Genomic DNA, 21,511 nt, shown 5'->3' with positions numbered 1-21,511 from the left:
TTAAAGCTGTTAATTGTTCCTGCTGTGACCAGTTCCTGAGGTAGACTGTTCCATAAGTTCACAGTTCTTATGGTAAAGAAGGCGTGTCGTCCCTTGAGACTAAACTTTTTCTTCTCCAGACGGAGGGAGTGTCCCCTCGTCCTTTGGGGGGGTTTAACCTGGAACAGTTTTTCTCCATATTTTTTGTATGGGCCATTAATATACTTATATACGTTTATCATATCCCCCCTTAAATGTCTCTTCTCAAGACTAAACAATTGTAACTCCTTTAATCGCTCCTCATAGCTAAGATGTTCCATGCCCCAGATTAGTTTAGTCGCGCGTCTCTGCACCCTTTCCAGCTCCACAGTGTCCCTTTTATGGACTGGTGCCCAAAACTGAACAGCATATTGCAGGTGAGGCCGTACCAATGCTTTATAAAGGGGGAGTATTATGTCCCTGTCCCTCGAGTCCATGCCTCTTTTTATACATGACAATATCCTGCCGGCTTTGGAAGCAGCAGCCTGACATTGCATGCTATTCTGTAGTCTGTGATCTACAAGTACACCCAGATCCTTCTCTACCAGTGACTCTGCCAGTTTAATCCCCCCTAAGACATACGACGCATGCAGGTTATTAGTACCCAGATGCATAACTTTACATTTATCCACATTGAACCTCATTTGCCAAGTGGATGCCCAGACACTTAGTCTATCCAAGTCATCTTATAACCTATACACATCCTCTATAGACTGTACCGTGCTACAAAGCTTGGTGTCATCTGCAAAGATAGAAACAGAGCTGTTAATACCATCCTCTATATCATTGAAAAAATAAATTAAACAGCGGGCCCAGTACTGAACCTTGGGGTACACCACTAATTACCGGGGACCAATCAGAGTACGAATCATTGACCACCACTCTCTGGGTACGATCCATGAGCCAGTGTTCAATCCAGTTACAAACTAGAATTTCCAAACCCAAAGACCTTAACTTACCTGTCAGATGTCTATGAGGAACAGTATCAAATGCTTTAGCAAAATCCAGAAACACTATATCCACAGCCATTCCTCTGTCAAGGCTTCTACTCACCTCTTCATAAAAGCAAATTAGATTGGTTTGACAACTTCTATCCTTAGTAAACCCATGCTGGCTATCACTTATAATACAATTATCCCCTATGTATTCCTGTATGTAATCCCTTATAAATCCTTCAAACAATTTACCCACAATGCACGTTAAACTTACTGGTCTATAGTTTCCTGGGGAAGACCTAGAGCCCTTTTTGAAGATTGGCACCACATTCGCCTTGCGCCAGTCCCTTGGCACAATACCAGACACCAGTGAATCTCTAAATATCATGAACAGGGGTACAGATATTACTGAACTTACCTCTCTAAGAACTCTTGGGTGTAGTCCATCCGGCCCTGGAGATTTGCTTACATTTATATCACTTAACTTACCTTGTACCATCTCTACATTAAGCCAGTTCAGTACATTATATGATGTGTTACCAGCACTGACCTGGCCAATGTCAGCTCCTTCTTCCATAGTGTATACAGAACTAAAGAACCCATTCAGTAGCTCCGCCTTCTCTTGATCGCCCGTGACAACCTCCCCATTATCATTATTAAGGGGTCCTACATGCTCTGTCCTTGGTTTTTTTGCATTTATAGATCTAAAAAAATATTTAGGATTAGTTTTGCTTTCTTTGGCCACCTGACTCTCATTTTGAATTTTTGCTGTTTTTATTACATTTTAACAGATTTTATTAAGCTCTTTGTACTGTTTAAATGTTATAGCTGACCCATCAGATTTGTATTTTTTGAAGGCTATTTTTTTGTTGTTTATTGCTCTTTTAACATCATGTGTCAGCCATGTAGGATTTAGTTTTAATCGTTTATATTTGTTCCCCTTTAGTATATATTTAGCTGTATAGTTATTTAGAGTTGATTTAAAGATGTCCCATTTACCTTCTGTATCAGTATTTGACAACACCTCCCCCCAGTCTATGTCCTGTAGTGCAGCTCTCAGCCCAGGGAAGTTTGCCTTTTTAAAGTTATATGTTTTTGCCTTCCCCGCCTGTCTTTGTTTTCTACATTTTAAGTCAAAAGTAACTATATTGTGGTCGCTATTACCAAGGTTTTCCCGCACAGTTACATTACCAACCAGCTCTGCGTTGTTGGAAATGATCAGATCCAACAAGGCATCACTTCTTGTTGGGTCCTCCACAAACTGGCCCATAAAATTATCCTGCAATAAATTTAGGAATTTTCTCCCCTTTGTAGTTTTAGCCAACCCCGGACCCCAATCTATATCTGGATAGTTAAAATTAATCATAAAATCATATTGATCATAAAAACTACAAAGAAAAATATTTTTTATTGGGAAAATTTTATTTTTTCAATTCCTGTGTTAACAATTATCACACATTAATTACACACAGACACACTCGCATACACACAATTATATTACAGTGAGAATGGTGGCAAAAAAGCTGTACCGCATTATAATTATTATTACTACTGACAATAAATGTGTAATTGCATTTGTAATATATCTAGCCCTGAGTAGATTTGTTGTCGGAGAACACTAGTGCTCTGAGTTTGTGTTTGGTTTCTGTAAATATGCATTTAAACATTCTTCAGTTTGCTGTCAAAGACTATTTACTGTGCAGTTTCTGAAGTGACAAATGTCTGTTTCACTAGTTCTTAAGTCAACAGTATCCTGAATTAGAAATCAATTTCATTCAAATCTTCTAAATATCCAGATGACTGTATTGCCCCGGTGTCTTCAAAGTCTGTAAATATAAAAATAGGAATTAAAAAAATTACAAATTTGTACAAGTCCATTAAACTTTAATTTTAGCAGATCTACAATATGACATATTTTATAATTTATAATGTAACATTTACAGTTATATAAGTCAAGGTCTATGTTCCCTCTCAGGAAAGACAGAGAAGGCACTGGATCCAGGACAGGTATACATCTTAGAGCTGTAATTAATATAGTTAATAGAAAAGCGGCACTCACCAGGTTAAGTAGGTAAAATCCTGAATGCTTTATTGTTTCATCTTTAAAATTCATCCGGTTCAGCAGACATAGAGAAGTGTAGAGGACAGGGACAGCAGTAGCTACTTTGCGGGTGTCTTGTGCTTCTTGAGCCTCAAGAAGCACAAGACACGCGCAAAGTAACTACCACTGTCCCTGTCCTTCACACTTCTCTATGTCTGATTAACTGCATGATTTTAAAGATGAAACAATAAAGAATTCAGGATTTTACCTACCTAACCTGGTGAGTGCCGCTTTTCTATTAACTATATTGATTATAGTTTATACGGGGCTCGGGGTTCCCAGAGACCCATGGAACTATACCAATGTTTGCAGAGCATCTCCGATAGTTTCCAATGTTAACACCTGCTACCTGTACGATCTGTTGTGGTAAACTAATGAGTAGTAGCCGACTTCATGTTCACTCATTTGTATCTGGTTTATAATACATGTTAAAGCTACTACATTAAATTATCTTTGTCTTCCTTCCTGTGGCTATTTAGGACTGTAACCAATTTTGCTACCACAAAATTGCTGACAGATTCACTTTAAGGCTACCTGAGTTATGTACCAACTTTATTTACCATAAATATTTGTGTAAAATAGATATATATTAGTGGTATGCACTGGTTTTTGCAAGCACACTTGCAAAAACCACTTATGGTCCTCCAACTTTGTTGCTTATAGCCCTCTAACTTTGCTGTTTTTTAGAAACACACGCAGTAGGCAATAATCTATTTATCTGAACGGGCATCACCCAGAGCAACCAGCCACACAGACGGCACTAACACACACAATTGCTGCTGAGCTGCATAAGGTACGGGACCAACATATCAGCAGTACATCTATAAGTATATACAGTAAGCATTATAGACCATCCATTAACAACAATCCACTTTCTTGTACGTTTAATTCAGCTCAATCAAGCCTTCAGTCTAACCTCCAGCACTAATCTGGACACCTGTTTCCTAGTAAAGTGTCAGTACTGAAACATCCTTCTGTCCTACAGAAACAGGTATGTTTTCCCTTTTCTCTCTCTGTATTAACAACACACCATCTCCAGCAGCGCATACCACTAATATATATCTTTTGTATCTCCACTTATTGCACAACATACGGGGACGTGTGCTGATTTGGCTTTGCTGCAGCTAGAGATATATACTCCATTCAATCCATTCCAGCGCTGGTGATATCCAGATAGATTTTAGCTACTTGTGTAAAATAGTTACAAAACTACAACTTAAAAAGTTTAAAGGAAATCTGTCATCAGAATCACCCACACTAAACCTGTTACACAGGCTTGTAGTCTGGGTGATCCTGATTAAAACGCTCCTTACCTGGTTAAAAATGGTTCAGCTGTTCTTCAGATATCTATATCCGTACACCCGGAAGCGGCATTCTCCCCCCGGCTTTTCACTCATGCAGCCCGTCTTCTTACTTTTATTAGGCCGCAGCTCGAGTGAAGCCAGGGGGGAGAACGCCGCTTCCGGGTGTATTGAACGCGGCGCATGCGCAGCCCTCCACACCAGACCTCGAAAAAGGAGTTAGACTATGAGGATAAGTTCATGAATATTCATGAGCCGGGCGGCCGCTCCGCCCAGCTAGAATGACGTGTAGCCGAGTCCGAGATGATAACACCTCCCACTGAGTCCCAAGCCAGGGAATAACAGAAAACTAAAGATATAGATATCTGAAGAAGCGCTGAACCATTTTTAACCAGGTAAGAAGCGTTTTAATCAGGATCACCCGCACTACAAGCCTGTGTAACAGGTTTAGTGCGGGTGAATCTGATGACAGATTTCCTTTAATTTTTGTGAGGGTTTTACAATTTTAATGTTATCTGACTAAAGGGGTACTTCGCCCCTAGACATCTTATCGCCTATCCAAATATGTATGATCATGAGGGTCTGCCGATGGGACTCCCCGCTTCTACATGAAAAAAAATGTAAAATATTAAATAAAGGAATTTCCAAGTTACAAAATATAACTTGTCACTTGTTGGATGAGATTTTAATTCCTCCCCAGCCAACTGACTTATTTATTTTTATTAGTGTCAGACAACAGGCCTTAGGTTATTCAAATTTTCTGGACTTTCTGCCGAGCAGTTCATACATATGTGGATTTATTCCCATACCATATGCTATAGACAGGTGAACTGAGGTTGTGTAATCAGTATGGACTCATTTTCAGGCAGCAAAACTGACAAAGGGTGAATCTTTCTGATAATAGCACTTCTGACTCATTTGTCCACTGTGCCATCTTTTTTTCATGGCTGCAACATTTATTTTAAATACGTTCTATAAGCAATAAATATTTACCTCCACATGGTTTATTTTGAAATGTAATATCATCAAGTGCAATATCACTTCTTATTGAAATCCCACGAATAGCTTCAAACACAATCTAAGATAAAGAAAATACACACTATTACATCAGCTAAACCTGATTGGGGAAGTTCTGAGTATCCTGAACTTGTTCCTTAAAGGGGTAGTCTGGCGATTAACTTCTTTTAAAAAGAAAAAAAAAACGAGTTAGGAGATGCTTAAGTAATAAAAAGAGCGTTTCTTTTACCTTCCCCATTCTGCCTTATGATGGAGCTACGCTTTTTGTCACGTTTCATGACTTCACATGCTTGCTCATCCAATCCACGGCTGAAGCAATTGGCAAAGCAGGCATGTGACATCCCTTACCCAAACCCGGAAACGCCAAGGGAAGAAAGGAAGTAACCCCTCTCTGACTAGTTTTTAAGAAAGAAGTTAGGACTACCACTTTAATTCACATCACCAATGGGTTAACTAACTACCTGGGTCTAGTATTTTAAAATGTCCAATAATTAGCTGATACAGCTGTTGTATAACTGTTGATTTTATGACAAGACCGGAAACTTCACATTATGCAATAAACTTATATCAGATACAGTATCCAATCAGAGTGTAGTCCCATAGATATAGTGTGCTGTAACTGTAGCTCCTCCTCTTTCTTTGCTGCTCAGAAGAAGGATAAGTACCGTTTTTTTCCCTCCACCTTTTATCATATATATATTTATTTCTTATTAATCATCCTTTTGTCTATTATTCCTCATTGTTTTATTCTTTATTCGTAGGAAATGTGTTGAAGAGACAGCACTGGACTTCACAGCTGTGCAAGTAATCATCCAGGAATGCCAGCCCGGAGAAGCATACAAACGTGTAGTGGATACAGCACCAAAAAGCTGGAGACTCAAATCTTGATGGAGAGTGACTTTATTCGCTCCCCAAAATACAACGTTTCAGCAACAAACTGCTTGAAAAAGGCAGTTTGTTGCCGAAACGTTGCATTTTGGGGAGGGAATAAAGTCGGACTCCATCAAGATTTAAGTCTCCAGCTTTTTGGTGCTGTATCCACTACACGTTTGTATTCTTTAATCATATGTATATTTGTCTATAATAAAGTATTTATTATTACTTTGTCTTATTCCTTAAATAGATATATCCTATCTGATATTCATTTATCTTCCCATTTTTCCTTATTATTTTCTGCCTTTTTCTCCCTCATTTATCTTTTCTATTGTTTCCCTTATTTATTCGCCGCTCGCCACTATCCCCGCTTGCTTACAATTTGTTTCCGTTACCTCTGCTCTGTTTTCTTCAGCGCACGCTCTGCTTCAGCAGCATGCGCCTCTCTTTCCTGATCTGGATGACGCAGTGTTAATTCACTGCGTCTGGCAAGATCACGCTTCAGTTAGTCCTCACCTGAAGCATTTTCCTGCCCCTGTGTCAGACGATTTGTTCTCCTCAGCACTGACACAGCCTCCATACGCTGCTCTGCATCCTCCCTCACTAGTCATCCCTGGGCTTCTTTCTCTGGTCTGATACTGCCACCCAGTGGCTTGTTTACTTCATTACATCCACATCTCTAAAAATGTTCCCCTTTTGGTTGATATATTAATTATATTTACCTCATAACTTATTATATTCTCTTCAGATATTCCCCATGAATTACTTATTTTAGTCATATTTATTCATATTTATTTATTTAATTTATTAAATATTTATTAACTATATTATGAATTATTTAACTATTTATCATTAATATTATCCTACTTAGTGGGATATATACATAACTACTGCAGTATATACTTGCTATTTGTATTAATATATATATATATATATATATATATATATATATATATATATATATATTGGAAACCAGATTCAAGATCTAGTTGATCGTTCTGTCTCCCAGTCATTGCATTGTGCAGTTAAAACCGCTATGGCGGAAATGCGTGATTCTATGGCTAAGTCTGTTAATATGGCTATTGCACAGTCCTCAGCTCAGAGTTCTACTCATGTTAATCTCACTGCCTCTCCTGATAAATTTGTTTCTGCTGATAACTCCACTGTGCATATCAAGCATTTCCTTAATGACAGCCACACCTCTCACAAACAGGAAATTAATATCTAAACCTGATGGCCAAGACACTGTTAAAGGCACGCTTCCATCCGGCTGCCACAATACTAGTGCCAAAAAGTAGCACTCCAAACCCTCCACCCGTGAGGAAGACTATGTTGATCGGGTTCAAAAAGCCTCCAAACGTGGCTAACCAGACTCTTATGTTGAGTATGATGGTGATGTTTACCTATCTTTTGAATATTCCGATTTAGATGACCCATCCTATTGTCCTGAGGACTTGGAGGGAAGTATCAGGGATGATGATGAATTTTCTGAACCTATTGGGTCTGACATTTTGGATAGCACGGGAAAACGATTCTTTTACCCGTTGCACATTAAACACCCCAGGTCAGAGGAGTGGGTCCCCAACTCACAGGTTGCCCAATACCTTACATCCTGGGTTAAAAAAGGTCTCAATAAGGCTGCTCGTAATGAACAATGGGCAGAATGCCCTCGCCTTCATTGCCATCTAATGCTGCTCAAACCCCTGACATGGACCCTATCCTTGTCAGATATTTATTCAAATCTGGATCTTACATTAAAAAAGGGTATTGCCAATAAGTTCTTGGATTTATTAAGACCGTTGACAAAAATCCTTGATATGACCGAGAAATCCATAATATATGGTGATCCTATTGATATCCCTACACTTAGGGACTGGGCCCAAAGGGCTATATGCTTTTTTGGCAACACAAATGCTGCCTTCTGCGCCGAACGCCGTTGTTTGGTGCTTTTAAAATTAGATCCGCACACCTAGCCACTCCTGAACGTCCACCTCTGCTGAGCGTCTACTTTTTGGCGACCAGGCCATTAAAGAAATACCTTCTTCTGGATCCTTCCGGGAACCCACATCTGCTAATTCTTTCGAATAAACTTCCTCTGGTTGCTTGGCTAATCTGTTTTGACAAGGAGATTTCTCAATCAACTAGAGATCTCCTTTCGGAAGCCTGGGCTCCAGGAACCAGATCTGCTTACAGATCAGCCTGGAAAGCTTGGTCTCGTTGGTGCTCACAATGGGATTTGGATCCCATACACACACCTATTGCCCACATCCTAAATTCTCTTATGGAATCTTTTGATGCTGGTAAGGCTTATAGGACTTTGAATTTGTAACGTTCAGCTATATCTTCTTTTCACGCTTCTCTAAATTCTATCCCTATCGGCAAACATCCTTTGGTTTGCAGACTCCTTAAATGGGCACTGTCATGATATCAAAAAATTGATATGTTGTAGTACTTAAGTGCTTTAATTAAAAAAAGTCCTAGTGGCCGAATGCATTCGGCAGTGACTTCACTACAGAATTTTGACTCATTTAAGCCTGGCAATGAGTCAAAATTCAGTCACTGCGGTGCTCGCTCCCGCCTGTCAATCAAACAGGCGAGAGCGAGCAGGCTGATAGCTGGGGCTGCACGCATTGGCCAGCTCCACTGGCCTCGCGCACGGCCCCGCCCCGTTACCCTGTCCAGAGGCAGCGCGCGCACTCATTGCTGCGCTGATCCTCCGCCGCCCCAACCCCACGCGATCAGGGTCCCTGTGCCCACTAGCGGTGTCACAAGAATGCCGAGCGCGGCTCTGTTCCCCGTCCCTGCTCTCAGGGTACGGGAACATATTTAAAAGTGTGTTTTATCGTGTGCTTCTCACTGAATAAAGCTGCCTTCACTGCAGTGCTGGACCTCCTTTCTTCCTTTCATTAACAGATTTAAAAGCCTCGCACGCAGCTAACGTAGTACTGCGCATGCGCAGTACTACGCAAATAGCGTAGGGCTAACGCCAGGCTCCTAACGCTGCCTAAGTTAGCCCTACGCTATTTGCGTAGTGCTGCGCCTGCGCAGTACTACGTTAGCCACGCGCGAGGCTTTTAAATCTCTTCCCGTACACTGAGAGCTGACAGGGTGGGGAACAGAGCCGCGCTCGGCATTCTTGTGACACCGCTAGTGGGCACAGGGACCCCGCTAGCGGTGATGGTAGCGCTCGCGGGAGGCATTGTTGTGACACGGCTGGGAGAAAAAAAATGGTATCCGGTTCATACCGGTACTGTATACCGCCCAGCACTAGGCATGAGTGTTATTTATCTAATAGGGTGCCTCCAGCTGTTTCACAACTACAATTCTCAGCATGGCCTGACAGCTAATAGCAATCATGGCATGCTGGGAGTTGTAGTTGGGAAACAGCTGGAGGCACCCTATAAGATAACACTCATGCATAGACAATATGAGGGCGGAAGCAAGCGCCCAGCAAGGCGTCAGTGACGTCACGCCTGTTGGGAAGCGCTGCTTCCTTCCTGCGCTGCTTTATAGAGCAGATTTAGAAGCACTAAATCTGCTCTATTAAAGCGATTAAAAAATTTTTGAAGCCAGGTAGGGGGTTAGGGCTAGATTACTACTAAGTAGGGACATATTAGATTATATAGTACTTGGTGGGAACTACCCTTTAAGGGGATTTGTTTTAAACATCCTTCTCGTCCCAAATACCTTAACACTTTCTATCCTTGTTTAATTCTTGGGAAGATAATGACTCCTTGTCTTTGAAATTCCTTTCTTTCAAACTTACCTCTTTGTTGTGTCTTATATCTATCAAACGTGTTTCCGACGTTAGCGCTCTTGATATATCTCATAGACAATACTCACCTCATAGTGTTATATTCACTATTTATAGACGCACAAAAACTAATATTCACGAGATCTTTTATCCTACTTTTTCTCAACAACCTAAACTCTGCGTGGTTAGATGCCTCAAATCTTATGAATCTAAGACTTTAACTCTTCGCCGCCCATCTCTATCTCAACTCCTTATTTAATATTGTAAACCCCACCTTCCAGTTTCATTTTCTACTTTAGCCAGATGGGTTAGACGATCTATGTCCCTTGCTGGTATAGACATTTCTGTTTTTGGTGCTCATTCCACTAGGAGTGCAGCATCTACTAAACTTGTTCAATCAGGAGGTTCTCTCGACGATTTACTCAAAGCAGTCAATTGGTCTTCTGAATCCACTTTTAAGACCTTTTACTTTAGACTGAACCTCATGTTTCTATGTCTCTTATTTAGATATTATATATTATTCTTATTTGATGTCATGCATTATTTAGGCTTTAAACTTGCATAATGTTAAGTCTCCCGTCTTGTCATAAAATTGGAGATTTTCCTAGTCCTGATGACGGAAAATATAGATTTTTATGAAAGACAGGAGACAAACATTATCCCTCCCACTAAACCCATCCCTTATGTTTAATTTTTTTTAAATATATATATATATATATATATATATATTATATTTTCTATTTTTTTAACCTTGTAAATTACTATGGATACCATCTATCATTCGGAGCTCCGATTTAGTTTCCAGTTTCCTGTTGTTATTTTTGAATTGACTGTTCTTTATCTCCGATGACCAATGGATCATCCTCAGTTCTTCAATTTGTTTTGAAGAAGTTTATGGATACCTTACCTGTTGTATCTTCCTGTTACCTTCAAGTTGCAGTTATTGACTGTCCTTATCTACTACTGTTATTTTGCAAAGAAAGAGGAGGAGCTACAGTTACAGCACACTATCTATGGTACTACACTCTGATTGGATACTGTATCTGATATGTCATGTTTGGTTGTGCTAAAGATTTTTGCTCGGTATTCTATATATTGATGCTTTGCTGAGTCAGTAAAATAAAGTTTATTGCATAATGTTTGTCTCCTGTCTTTCATAAAACCTATATTTTCCATCATCAGGACTAGGAAAATCTCCAATTCTTTCTCCATTGTATGTACATCTGTGACTCTTGATCGCCAAGCAGGTTGGCATGTACTAACGTGATAAGAAACAATTAACTCTCTCTAAATTCGTATTAGGATTATTATTGTTACAATTATTATTTATACAATGGAGTACATGTCTTCTGCTGTGTATTATACCTGTGATCAATAAACTACAGTTTAGTCCACTGAAAATGGACAGAAGGAGCATAATATGGTCATTCTCTTAATGTGAACATCCTCCCAGGCTTTACAGGGGATAGTTTTTTCTGCTGGTAGAAATGTAATCGACAGAGGCCCACCACTGGACGTCCTGTCTAATTCAATAGTTGACTTATCTGAGGTGCCCAGGTACCAATCAAAGATGGTGGTGACAACCCAAGGAAACTTGTCTCCACTGATCAACTCTGGAAGGGCATTTATTTATGTTGGCGTGACAACCTATTGTCAACCTAAATGTCCCTCAATATGGTAGCATGTTACTTTAGAGGGTTAGAGCAGTGTAATCTGAGTTTAGAACTGAGTGCTTCTGGCTTAAGGAGGCAACACTCTCAGTAACATAAGAGAGGGACCATTTAATTTCTTGTTCCTTATGAGTCGAAATCAGGGGCGGCCTGACAACACTCAGGGCCACCGGATCAAAAAAGCAAGGGCCCCCTGCGATGCTCCACCGCTGGTCACACTTCTGCCCCTATTCCACCCAAATCCGTCAATCACCCCTACACACAAAATAAACTAAATTTTATATATAAGAAACACTTAAATGTAGGGAAAATAATTTTCCATGACCAATAATACCAGTATACAATGAGTAAATATATACCACCACACAATAACTGGATAATACCACCATACTGTACCAAATAAAACTGTATACAGACCAGTATGCTATACAGGATCTGTATACAATATAGGTGATTATATATACACAAGACCATATGGCGGTAGATATCAGCTGTACACAGGATGGGGGAGATTTATCAAAACCTGTCCAGAGGAAAAGTTGCCCAGTTGACCACAGCAACTAATCAGATTGCTTCTTTCATTTTGCAGAGGCCTTGTTAGAAATGAAAGAAGCAAGCTGATTGGTTGCTATGGGCAACTGGGCAACTTTTCCTCTGGACAGGTTTTGATAAATCTCCCCCGATATGTATACCATATGAGTGATTACAGTTACATAAAGGGACAAATTACATCTTTTCTGATCAGTGGCGTCCTCTTTCCTTTTCTTCTCTGTATCAGACCGCCATATCGATCTCATCTGCAGGACAAACATGTTAGACTCTACAATTTTCCAGTGCCGTCCCCTTCTCTACACAATCTTCCCATTTATAGGCCCACAAACTGAAATTATGCCCTCCTTGGTGCCCTGCACAGTAAAAGGGCATATAGATAGGTAGCCAGGTAAATAGGTAGGTAGATCAGAAAGTCAGATATGTAGATAGGTGACTAGCTAGGTACTTAAGCAGCCATATATGAAGGCCAGGTATGTAGGAAGTTAGGCAGCCAGGTATGTAGGTAAGTAGTTAGGCATCCAGGTATAAAGTTAGGTAGCCAGGTTGTTAGTCAAGTATGTAGCCGCACCCCCCTCCACCCAGTGGCGGATCCAGAGTCTAGTCTCGGGAGGGGCACTATAAGAGTATTTTGTGTTAGCGGACAGAAAATAAGGTGTTGCTTATGGAAGTTAAAGGTAGGTAATGTCCCCAGGAGGTAGTGGCCCCAGTAGATCATGCCCCAGGTAGTTAATGTCCCCCAGGTAGGTAGTTATGCCCCCTGTTAGCTGCCCCTGTATGAAAATCCCCTATGCAGGTAGTAGGTAGCCCTCCTATTAGTTTAATAGTTTGTCCCCATATTACCTAGGCAGAAACATAGTAGATAGTCCCTCACATTAGGTGTAGGCAGTAGAGTTCCCCCACAGTAGGTGTAGACAAGTATTCCCCCACAGTCGGTGTAGGCAGCAGAGTTCCCCCACAGTGGGTGTAGGCAGCCGGGTCCCCCCCACAGTAGTTTTTGTAGGCAGTGGGGTCCCCCCCCACAGTAGGTGTAGGCAGCAGGGTCCCCCCCAAAGTAGGTGTAGGCAGCGGGGTCCCGCCACAGTAGGTGTAGGCAGCAGGGTCCCCCCACAGTAGGTGTAGGCAGCGGGGTCCCCCCACAGTAGGTGTAGGCAGCGAGGTCCCCCCACAGTAGATGTAGGCAGCAGAGTCCCCCCCACCTTAGGTGTAGGCAGCGGAGTCCCCCCACAGTAGGTGCAAGCAGCGGGTCCGCCCCACAGTAGGTGCAGGCAGCGGTGTCCCCCCACAGTAGGTGTCGGCAGCGGAGTTCCCCCCCCCCCCATTCCCAAGTTGAAAAAAAATTATGCTCACCTGATGTCCCACGCAGTGATCTTCTCCTCCAGAGCGCAGCAGGGGCCTGTGTCTGCCTACCTCCACAGTGCAGGCGCCGATGAGTGACGTCATCGGTACCTGTACTGCGCAGCAGGGGGCGAAGGTCATGTCTCCTCTGTGTAGGCGCAGGATCTTCAAGAGCGGCAGCAGCGGTGGGCCCTGTACCCGGCCGGGCCCTCGGACAACGTCCGATTGGGCCGGCCGGTCAGTCCACCCTTGGTCGCAATATGAAAAATGTGAGCTTCCAAGTCTGCTCTAGCATTTCCTTCAGCTCGCTGAGAAAGGAAGATTGTGCTTAGGAGAGCTGATTGTCCATTAGATCGATGTCTGTCTGTTGAGCCATCAAAAGAGAGCATTAAGAGGAGAAGGTCTCCTGGTTGCTACTAAGGTCACTTAGAAGTAGGCAGCACCATGTTGAGCCCCAGAGAGTATGGTGAAACAGTGGGAGAAGACCATGCAAAGTGGATTAGTTAGGGGAATCTTACTACTTCTTCCAGTAAGGTATTGTAGGACAAATGAAGGCAGGAAAAGTCCTGATTAAAGAAGATAGGGCCTAGAACTCTAGCAGTGTGTAACTTCACACAGTCATGTCTAATCCACGAGCAAGAGCTGTCTACTGATATGTCATGTTCTGTTGTATATTAGAAGGGCAACCTAATAAAGAGTACCAGTAACTGTGATGTTAAAGGGGTGATGTAATTTTTAATTGATTTTATTAACTGGTGTCAGAAAGGTAAACAGATTTGTAAATTACTTCTATTGAAACATCTTAATTCTTCCAATACTTACCAGCTGCTGTATACTACAGAGGAAGTTTTTGTTTTTTTATTTTTTATTTTCTGTCTGACCACAGTACTCTCTGCTGACACCTCTATTCATATCAGGAACTGTCCAGAGCAGAACAAAATCCCCATAGCAAACCTAACCTGCTCTGGACAGTTCCTGACATGAACAGAGGTGTCAGCAGAGAGCACTGTGGTCAGACAGAAAATAAATTCAAAAAGAAAAGAACTTCCTCTGGAGCATACAGTAGCTGATAAGTACTGGAAGCATTAATATTTTTTAATAGAAGTAATTTACAAATCTGTTTAATTTTCTGGCACCAGTTGATTTAAAAAAAATGTTTCCCCCCAAAGTACCCCATTAAAGAATATAGTGGCTGTGTCTGTATCATAGAAATCATATGATGAGGAGTGGTAGAAGAGGGGCAGAGAAAATTGTTAAGATGATTAAAGGAGAACCGCCGCCAAATTAAATGACCTTTTATATAGCTGCACATGATAAAGTTATAAAACTTTGCAATGTAAAGTGTAATCTTCACTGAGCACATACCCAGTTTCTATCCAGGCAGGAAGTCCAGGAGATCTTATCACACTGATGACTAGCGTCTACCATAGACAACACTTTACACTCATTTTTCCCCAGCTCAGAGAGCTGACAGCTTCAGTGTGCCGTGTTTGAGTGTCCCTGATTGGCTGGAGGGCAACACATGCCCCTCCCTGCTCACTCTCACAGCAGCCCTTCCCTGCAGCTCACACAGGAAACATCACCTGGGATGCCATGTGGAGTCATAATGAGCTTATTGATATAACTTATTTACGTTTTTTTTTTTTTTACCACTTTTGGCTGGATATCTTTTTTAGGGTAGGGTAACACGTAACAGATCCGCAGCTGCAGATACGCCGGTGACCCGACCCATTTTGTGCCTCCTGCTGTTGCCACCCCCTGTTCCCCTGCCTTGCTCTGCCCCTGGCCTCCTCGCAGTGGCAATCCGCTGCTATGAGCAGCCACACAGGGGGCCTGCAAGTTAGTGAATGCACTCTGACATCACGGCTGACATCGCTGAGCAGCCGTGATGTCTGAGTGCACTGCGCATGTGCAGTGTACTCAGACATCGCAGCTGCTCTGCGATGTCTGAGTGGACTTGGCGACTCGGAGTCGCAGGTGCCCTGTGTGGCTGCCCATAGCGGCAGATTGCCGCAAAGAGCAGGCCAGGGGCGGAGCGAGGCGGGGGAACAGGAGGTGGCAACTGCTGGAGGCACAAAATGGGTCGGGTCACCGGCGGATCCGCAGCGTAAAATTACGCTGTGGATCCTTTACGTATGACCCTACCCATAATGCTCTAGGAGTGTGTGCTTAGTTTGGACTGGGGAAGTATTTGAAGAGAAGAGGGCAAAAAATGTATGGTCAGATATATGGAGGGCTATGTTTGAAACATAAGATTTAGAACAGAGCCAAGTAAAAGTATGGTCTAATGTGTCTATGGTCCAAGTGGTTATTAAAGGTGGTTGCAAGACCTGATGTTCAGTAGATCACAGTAACTTGCAGGTTGGATGAAGAGTAGATGCAGACAGAGTGTACGTCTAAAGAAGGGAGGATAGAGATGTAGTTAAATTGACATAAGTTATCTAATAAGAGTGCGCCAACACCTGCTTATATTCGGAAATGTGATATAATCAAGCTCAACATCACTTCTTATTGAAACCCCATGAATAGCTTCAAGCACAATCTAAAGTTAAAAAAAAACTTCACGGTGTTACAGATGATCCCTACATTGTCTGATGGGAGCTGTGTGCATCATGAACATGTTTATAAATTCACATAACTAAGAGGTTTTAACCCCTGAAGGACCGCTGTTTTTTTCATTTTTACACTTTCGTTTTTTTCCTCCTCACCTTCTAAAAATCATAATACTTTCAATTTACAGAACCCTTATTTTACTTTGTAATGGCATCAATAATTTCACTACATAATCTACCGCAAAACCAGAAAAAACAAAGCCTCCATTTTGTAACTTTTAGGGGCTTACGATTCTGTGCAGTGCACTTTTCTGTAACAATGACACCTTATCTTTATTCTGGTCCATACGATTAAAATAATACCCATCTTATATAGGTTTGATTTTGTTTTACTTCTGTTAAAAAATTATAACTTTATGCACGAAAATGTAAGGGCTCATTTTTTGAACCGTGATCTGTAGTTTTTATCGGTACAATTTTTTTTTATTGGGCATTTTGATCGCTTTTTATACATTTTTATTTAGGGTATGTAAAGTGACCATAAATATGCAATTTTGGACTTTGGTATTTTTTTTATGTATACGCCATTGACCGTGCAATTTAATTAATGTTATATTTTTATAAATTACTAAGAGCTGTGAATGGGGAGGGAACACTGGCGTAGTAAACTGGTAATGGACACAAGACTAGGTGACGATAGCTTTAAGCAGTAGAGCAGGGATGAACGGGTCCTCGTAGATGTGACGGCCTGCGGGGTGCATACAAAGCTGAACAAGATCATATAGAAAATACAAAACAAACGCAGTACGCACTCACCGCTACCGTAGCTGTATCCAATCCGGGGGTCCGGGGCTCAAGGTCTCACGAGCTGCATGCGAGAATGCTCGGGGGCAACGCTGACCGTTTTGTACGTCAGATGCGTACTTCTTCTGGCCTGAAGGCCGGAAGAAGTACGCATCTGACGTATGAAACGGTCAGCGTTGCCTCCGCATGCAGCTTGTGAGACCTTGAGCCCCGGACCCCAGGATTGGATACAGCTACGGTAGCGGTGAGTGCATACTGCATTTCTTTTGTTGTTGTTATATTTTTATACTTCGGACATTTATGCACGTGGCGATACCACATATGTTTATGTTTATTTTTTGTTTACATATAATTTTTTTTTAATGGGGAAAAGAGCGGTGATTCAAACTTTTATTAGGGATGGGGTTAATTCACATTTATTATTTAATTTTTTTTACACTCTCTTTTTTCCCCCCATGCAATCCATGGATTGAATACACTGTTCAATGCTATGTCATAGCATAGCATTGATCAGTGTTATCGGCGCTTTTTTGCTTCAGCCTGCCATGACTGACTGGAGCTTCAGAGCTATGATCGAGGAGGCAGGAGGACCGCGATGGTCCCGAACAGCTCCACTGAGCAGATGGGACTGGTTTTCTTTTATTTTAGACACCGTGATCAAGTATGATTGCAGTGTCTAAGGGGTTAGCGTCGGGCATTATTGCGATCAGTGATGTCCGGCATTAGCCATGGGTCCCGGGGGCTGATAGCCGCCAGGTCCACCCGGCTATGACACGAGGTCAGCTTCTGATCCCACATCATAGAAGGGAAGCAGGACAGGTATGCCCTTCGTCCTTAAGGTGTTAAGGAGTTAGTAAATATGGGCCACTACCTGAGAATAGGATGTTCATATTGATTAACACTCAGACACTTTGGGGGAGATTTATCAAAACCGGTTCAGAGGAAAAGTTGCTGAGTTGTCCATAGCAACCAATCAGATCACTTCTTTCATTTTTCACAGTCCTTTCCAAAAATGAAAGAAGCGATCTGATTGGATTCTATGGGCAACTCAGCAACTTTTGCTCTGGACAGGTTTTGATAAATCTCCCCTACTAAGAGTATTGGGTTTTACTTGTGTGAGAAATGAACATCCTTTTCTTTGTGAGAATTTTCAGTCATATAGTACATTACTTTGGGTAAATGTATTAGTATATATTTGGGATTGATCTGAAATCATAGAGCCACATCCTATTTGTTTGTTTCCTCGTGGTTTTGGTGTGGAAGTCAGGGTTTTTTTTTTTTTCTTTTGTGCAAATTCTGGTACATACACAATTGTGGCGCACAACTTCATAAAAAGAATTCAGGGATACAATAGTAAATCAGGGTCTGTTTAAAGTTTTCCCTACAGATTTAACCCCTTAAGGACCAAGCCCATTTTGGCCTTAAGGACCAGAGCATTTTTTGCAAAGCTGACCACTGTCACTTTAAACATTAATAACTCTGGAATGCTTTTACTGATCATTCTGATTCAGAGATTGTTTTTTCGTGACATATTCTACTTTAATGGTAACTTGCATCCTTTCTTGGTGAAAAATCCCAAAATTTGACGAAAAAATTGAAAATTTTGCATTTTTCTAACTTTGAAGCTCTCTGCTTGTAAGGAAAATGGATATTCAAAATAATTTTTTTTTTATTCACATATACAATATGTCTACTTTATGATTGCATCATAAAATTGATGAGTTTTTACTTTTGGAAGACACCAGAGGGCTTCAAAGTTCAGCAGCAATTTTCCAAATTTTCACAACATTTTCAAACTCACTATTTTTCAGGGACCAGTTCAGGTTTGAAGTGGATTTGAAGGGTCTTCATATTAGAAATACCCCATAAATGACCCCATTATAAAAACTACACCCCCCAAAGTATTCAAAATGACATTCAGTAAGTGTGTTAACCCTTTAGGTGTTTCACAGGAATAGCAGCAAAGTGAAGGAGAAAATTCAAAATCTTAATTTTTTACACTTGCATGTTCTTGTAGACCCAATTTTTTAATGTTTGCAAGGGGTAAAAGGAGAAAATTTTGACTTGTGTTTGTAGCCCAATTTCTCTCGAGTAAGCACATACCTCATATGTCTATGATAATTGTTCGGCGGGCGCAGTAGAGGACTCAGAAGCGAAGGAGCGACAAGGGGATTTTGGAGAGTATGTTTTTCTGAAATGGTTTTTGGGGGGCATGTTGCATTTAGGAAGCCCCTATGGTGCCAGAACAGCTAAAACCGCCCACATGCCATACCATTTTGGAAACTAGACCCCTTGAGGAACGTAACAAGGAATTAAGTGAGCCTTAATACCCCACAGGGGTTTCACAACTTTTGCAAATGTAAAAAAAAAAAAAAAAATATCTAAAATGCTTGGTTTCCCAAAAATTTTACATTTTTACAAAGGGTTATATCAGAAAATACCCCCCAAAATTTGAAGCCCAATTTCTCCCGATTCAGAAAACACCCCATATGGGGGTGAAAAGTGCTCTGCTGGCGCACTACAGGTCCCAGAAGAGAAGGAGTCACATTTGGCTTTTTTGAAGCAAATTTTGCTCTGGGGACATGCCTCATTTAGGAAGCCCCTATGGTGCCAGGACAGCAAAAAAAAACACATGGCATACCATTTTGGAAACTAGACCCCTTGGGGAACGTAACAAGGGGTAAAGTGAACCTTAATACCCCACAGGGGTTTCACGACTTTTGCATATGTAAAAAAAAAATATATTTTTTACCTAAAATGCTTGGTTTCTCAAAAATTTTACATTTTTGCAAAGGGTTAAAGCAGAAAATGCCCCCCAAAATTTGAAGCCCAATTTCTCCCGATTCAGAAAACACCCCATATGGGGGTGAAAAGTGCTCTGCTGGCGCACTACAGTTCTCAGAAGAGAAGGAGTCACATTTGGCTTTTTGGAAGCAAATTTTGCTCTGGGGGCATGCCTCATTTAGGAAGCCCCTATGGTGCCAGGACAGCAAAAAAAAAAACCACATGGCATAACATTTTGGAAACTAGAACCCTTGGGGAATGTAACAAGGGGTAAAGTGAACCTTAATACCCCACAGGGGTTTCACGACTTTGGCATATGTAAAAAAATATATATATCATTTTACCTAAAATGCTTGGTTTCCCAAAAATTTTACATTTTTACAAACAGTTAAAGCAGAAAATACCCCCCAAAATTTGAAGCCCAATTTCTCCTGATTCAGAAAACACCCCATATGGGGATGAAAAGTGCTCTGCTGGCGCACTACAGGTCTCAGAAGAGAAGGAGTCACATTTTGGCTTTTTGGAAGTGCTCTGGGGGCATGCCGCATTTAGGAAGACCCTATGGTGCCAGGACAGCAAAAAAAAAAAAACACATGGCATACCATTTTGGAAACTAGACCCCTTGGGGAACGTAACAAGGGGTAAAGTGCACCTTAATACCCCACAGGTGTTTCACGACTTTTGCATATGTAAAAAATAAAATAAAAAAATCACTAAAATGCTTGTTTTTCCCCAAATTTTTCATTTTTACAAGGGGTTATAGCTGAAAAGTTACCCCAAAATTTGTAGCCCCATTTCCCTTGAGCAAGGAAATAACTCATAAAAGCACGTAAAATGCTTTGCTGGTGAACTACAGGTCTCAGAAGAGAAGGAGCAAAATTTGGAGAGAAAATTTTTTGGGGGCATGTCGGATTTAGGAAGCCCCTATGGAGCCAGAACCCCAGGAACCTGCTGAGGTATTCATCTAGGGGTATAATGGAAATTTTTTAAAGTTTTGTTTAGGGGTTTAGCAAGATAGTGAAAATAAAACTATACCTGCCAAGGTATTCATCTAGGGGTATAATGGAATTTTTTTTTTGTCAAGGGTTTAGCAAAATGTTGAAAATATAAAACTATACCTGCCAAGGTATTCATCTAGGGGTATAATGGGAATTTTTAGTTTTATTAGGGGTTTGCCAATTAGATTTTTTTAAATAGTGTAGTGGAGAAAAAGGGGAAAATAAATGAATTGCTCACATGTCATTCCAAGGGTGCATTGGGTAGAGTTATCCAAAGTCATTCTAAAAATAATTAAAGGGGACAAAATTAGATATCATATGTTGTGTGATAGATTTTAAAACAGTCTTCAATGCACAGACCGGGTTTGTGGGGACATGTCTCACAGTGGTATATAGTGCATTTTCTAATGCCACGCTTGGAGCACACCCGACACCGCTTCTGTTGCCTACTCCCCGATTCTCTACGGGGAACTACCGCAGGAAAATGTTGCCCTGGAACTTTTCTGTTCTCCGATCCTGTGGCTCTGCTTTCCTCCCCTTCCGGATCCCCAAACAGAAAGTCCTTAATAACATTTTCCTGGAATTGCAGGTATGTGCATGTATTTCCTGCACGTTTGTACACCACAAATGAATTGTACATGGTAATTTGGAAGAGGTGCAGTGCCAATTTTTTATACCAGGTCTTAGTTTTGCGTAGGGCAGTGTACGGCTGCAAGGCCTGATCTGACAGATCTACCCCTCCCATGAACTTATTATAGTCCTGGATACACACAGGTTTAGGGGCACTCTCTGTGGTACCACGGACTTGGACAGGGGT

The 21,511-nt window shown here is 41.3% G+C and overlaps 1 protein-coding gene and 1 long non-coding RNA gene across 3 annotated transcripts in view; one reads left to right on the top strand and one right to left on the bottom strand.

Annotated features, from left to right (window-relative positions):
* Window positions 1-6,235, top strand: part of LOC130275000 (uncharacterized) — a 30,762-nt gene extending 24,527 nt beyond the window's left edge. Inside the window, exons 2-4 of the long non-coding RNA XR_008844666.1 lie at window positions 3,742-3,847; window positions 3,948-4,045; window positions 6,134-6,235. This is a non-coding gene — a long non-coding RNA (uncharacterized LOC130275000). The remainder of the gene's footprint in view (window positions 1-3,741; window positions 3,848-3,947; window positions 4,046-6,133) is intronic.
* MAMDC2 (MAM domain containing 2) overlaps window positions 2,368-21,511 on the bottom strand; it is a 158,641-nt gene continuing 139,497 nt past the window's right edge. For both annotated transcript variants that reach the window (XM_056523072.1, XM_056523074.1), the window contains 2 exons: window positions 5,349-5,433; window positions 2,368-2,779 (listed from right to left, as the gene is read on the bottom strand). In XM_056523072.1, the coding sequence (XP_056379047.1) occupies window positions 2,712-2,779; window positions 5,349-5,433 (153 nt within the window). In that variant the 3' untranslated portion in view covers window positions 2,368-2,711. The remainder of the gene's footprint in view (window positions 2,780-5,348; window positions 5,434-21,511) is intronic.

The sequence above is a fragment of the Hyla sarda genome, chromosome 1, assembly GCF_029499605.1.
Source record: "Hyla sarda isolate aHylSar1 chromosome 1, aHylSar1.hap1, whole genome shotgun sequence".
In the NCBI taxonomy this organism is placed as follows: domain Eukaryota; kingdom Metazoa; phylum Chordata; class Amphibia; order Anura; family Hylidae; genus Hyla; species Hyla sarda.
This window is presented reverse-complemented; position numbering and strand designations above follow the sequence as displayed.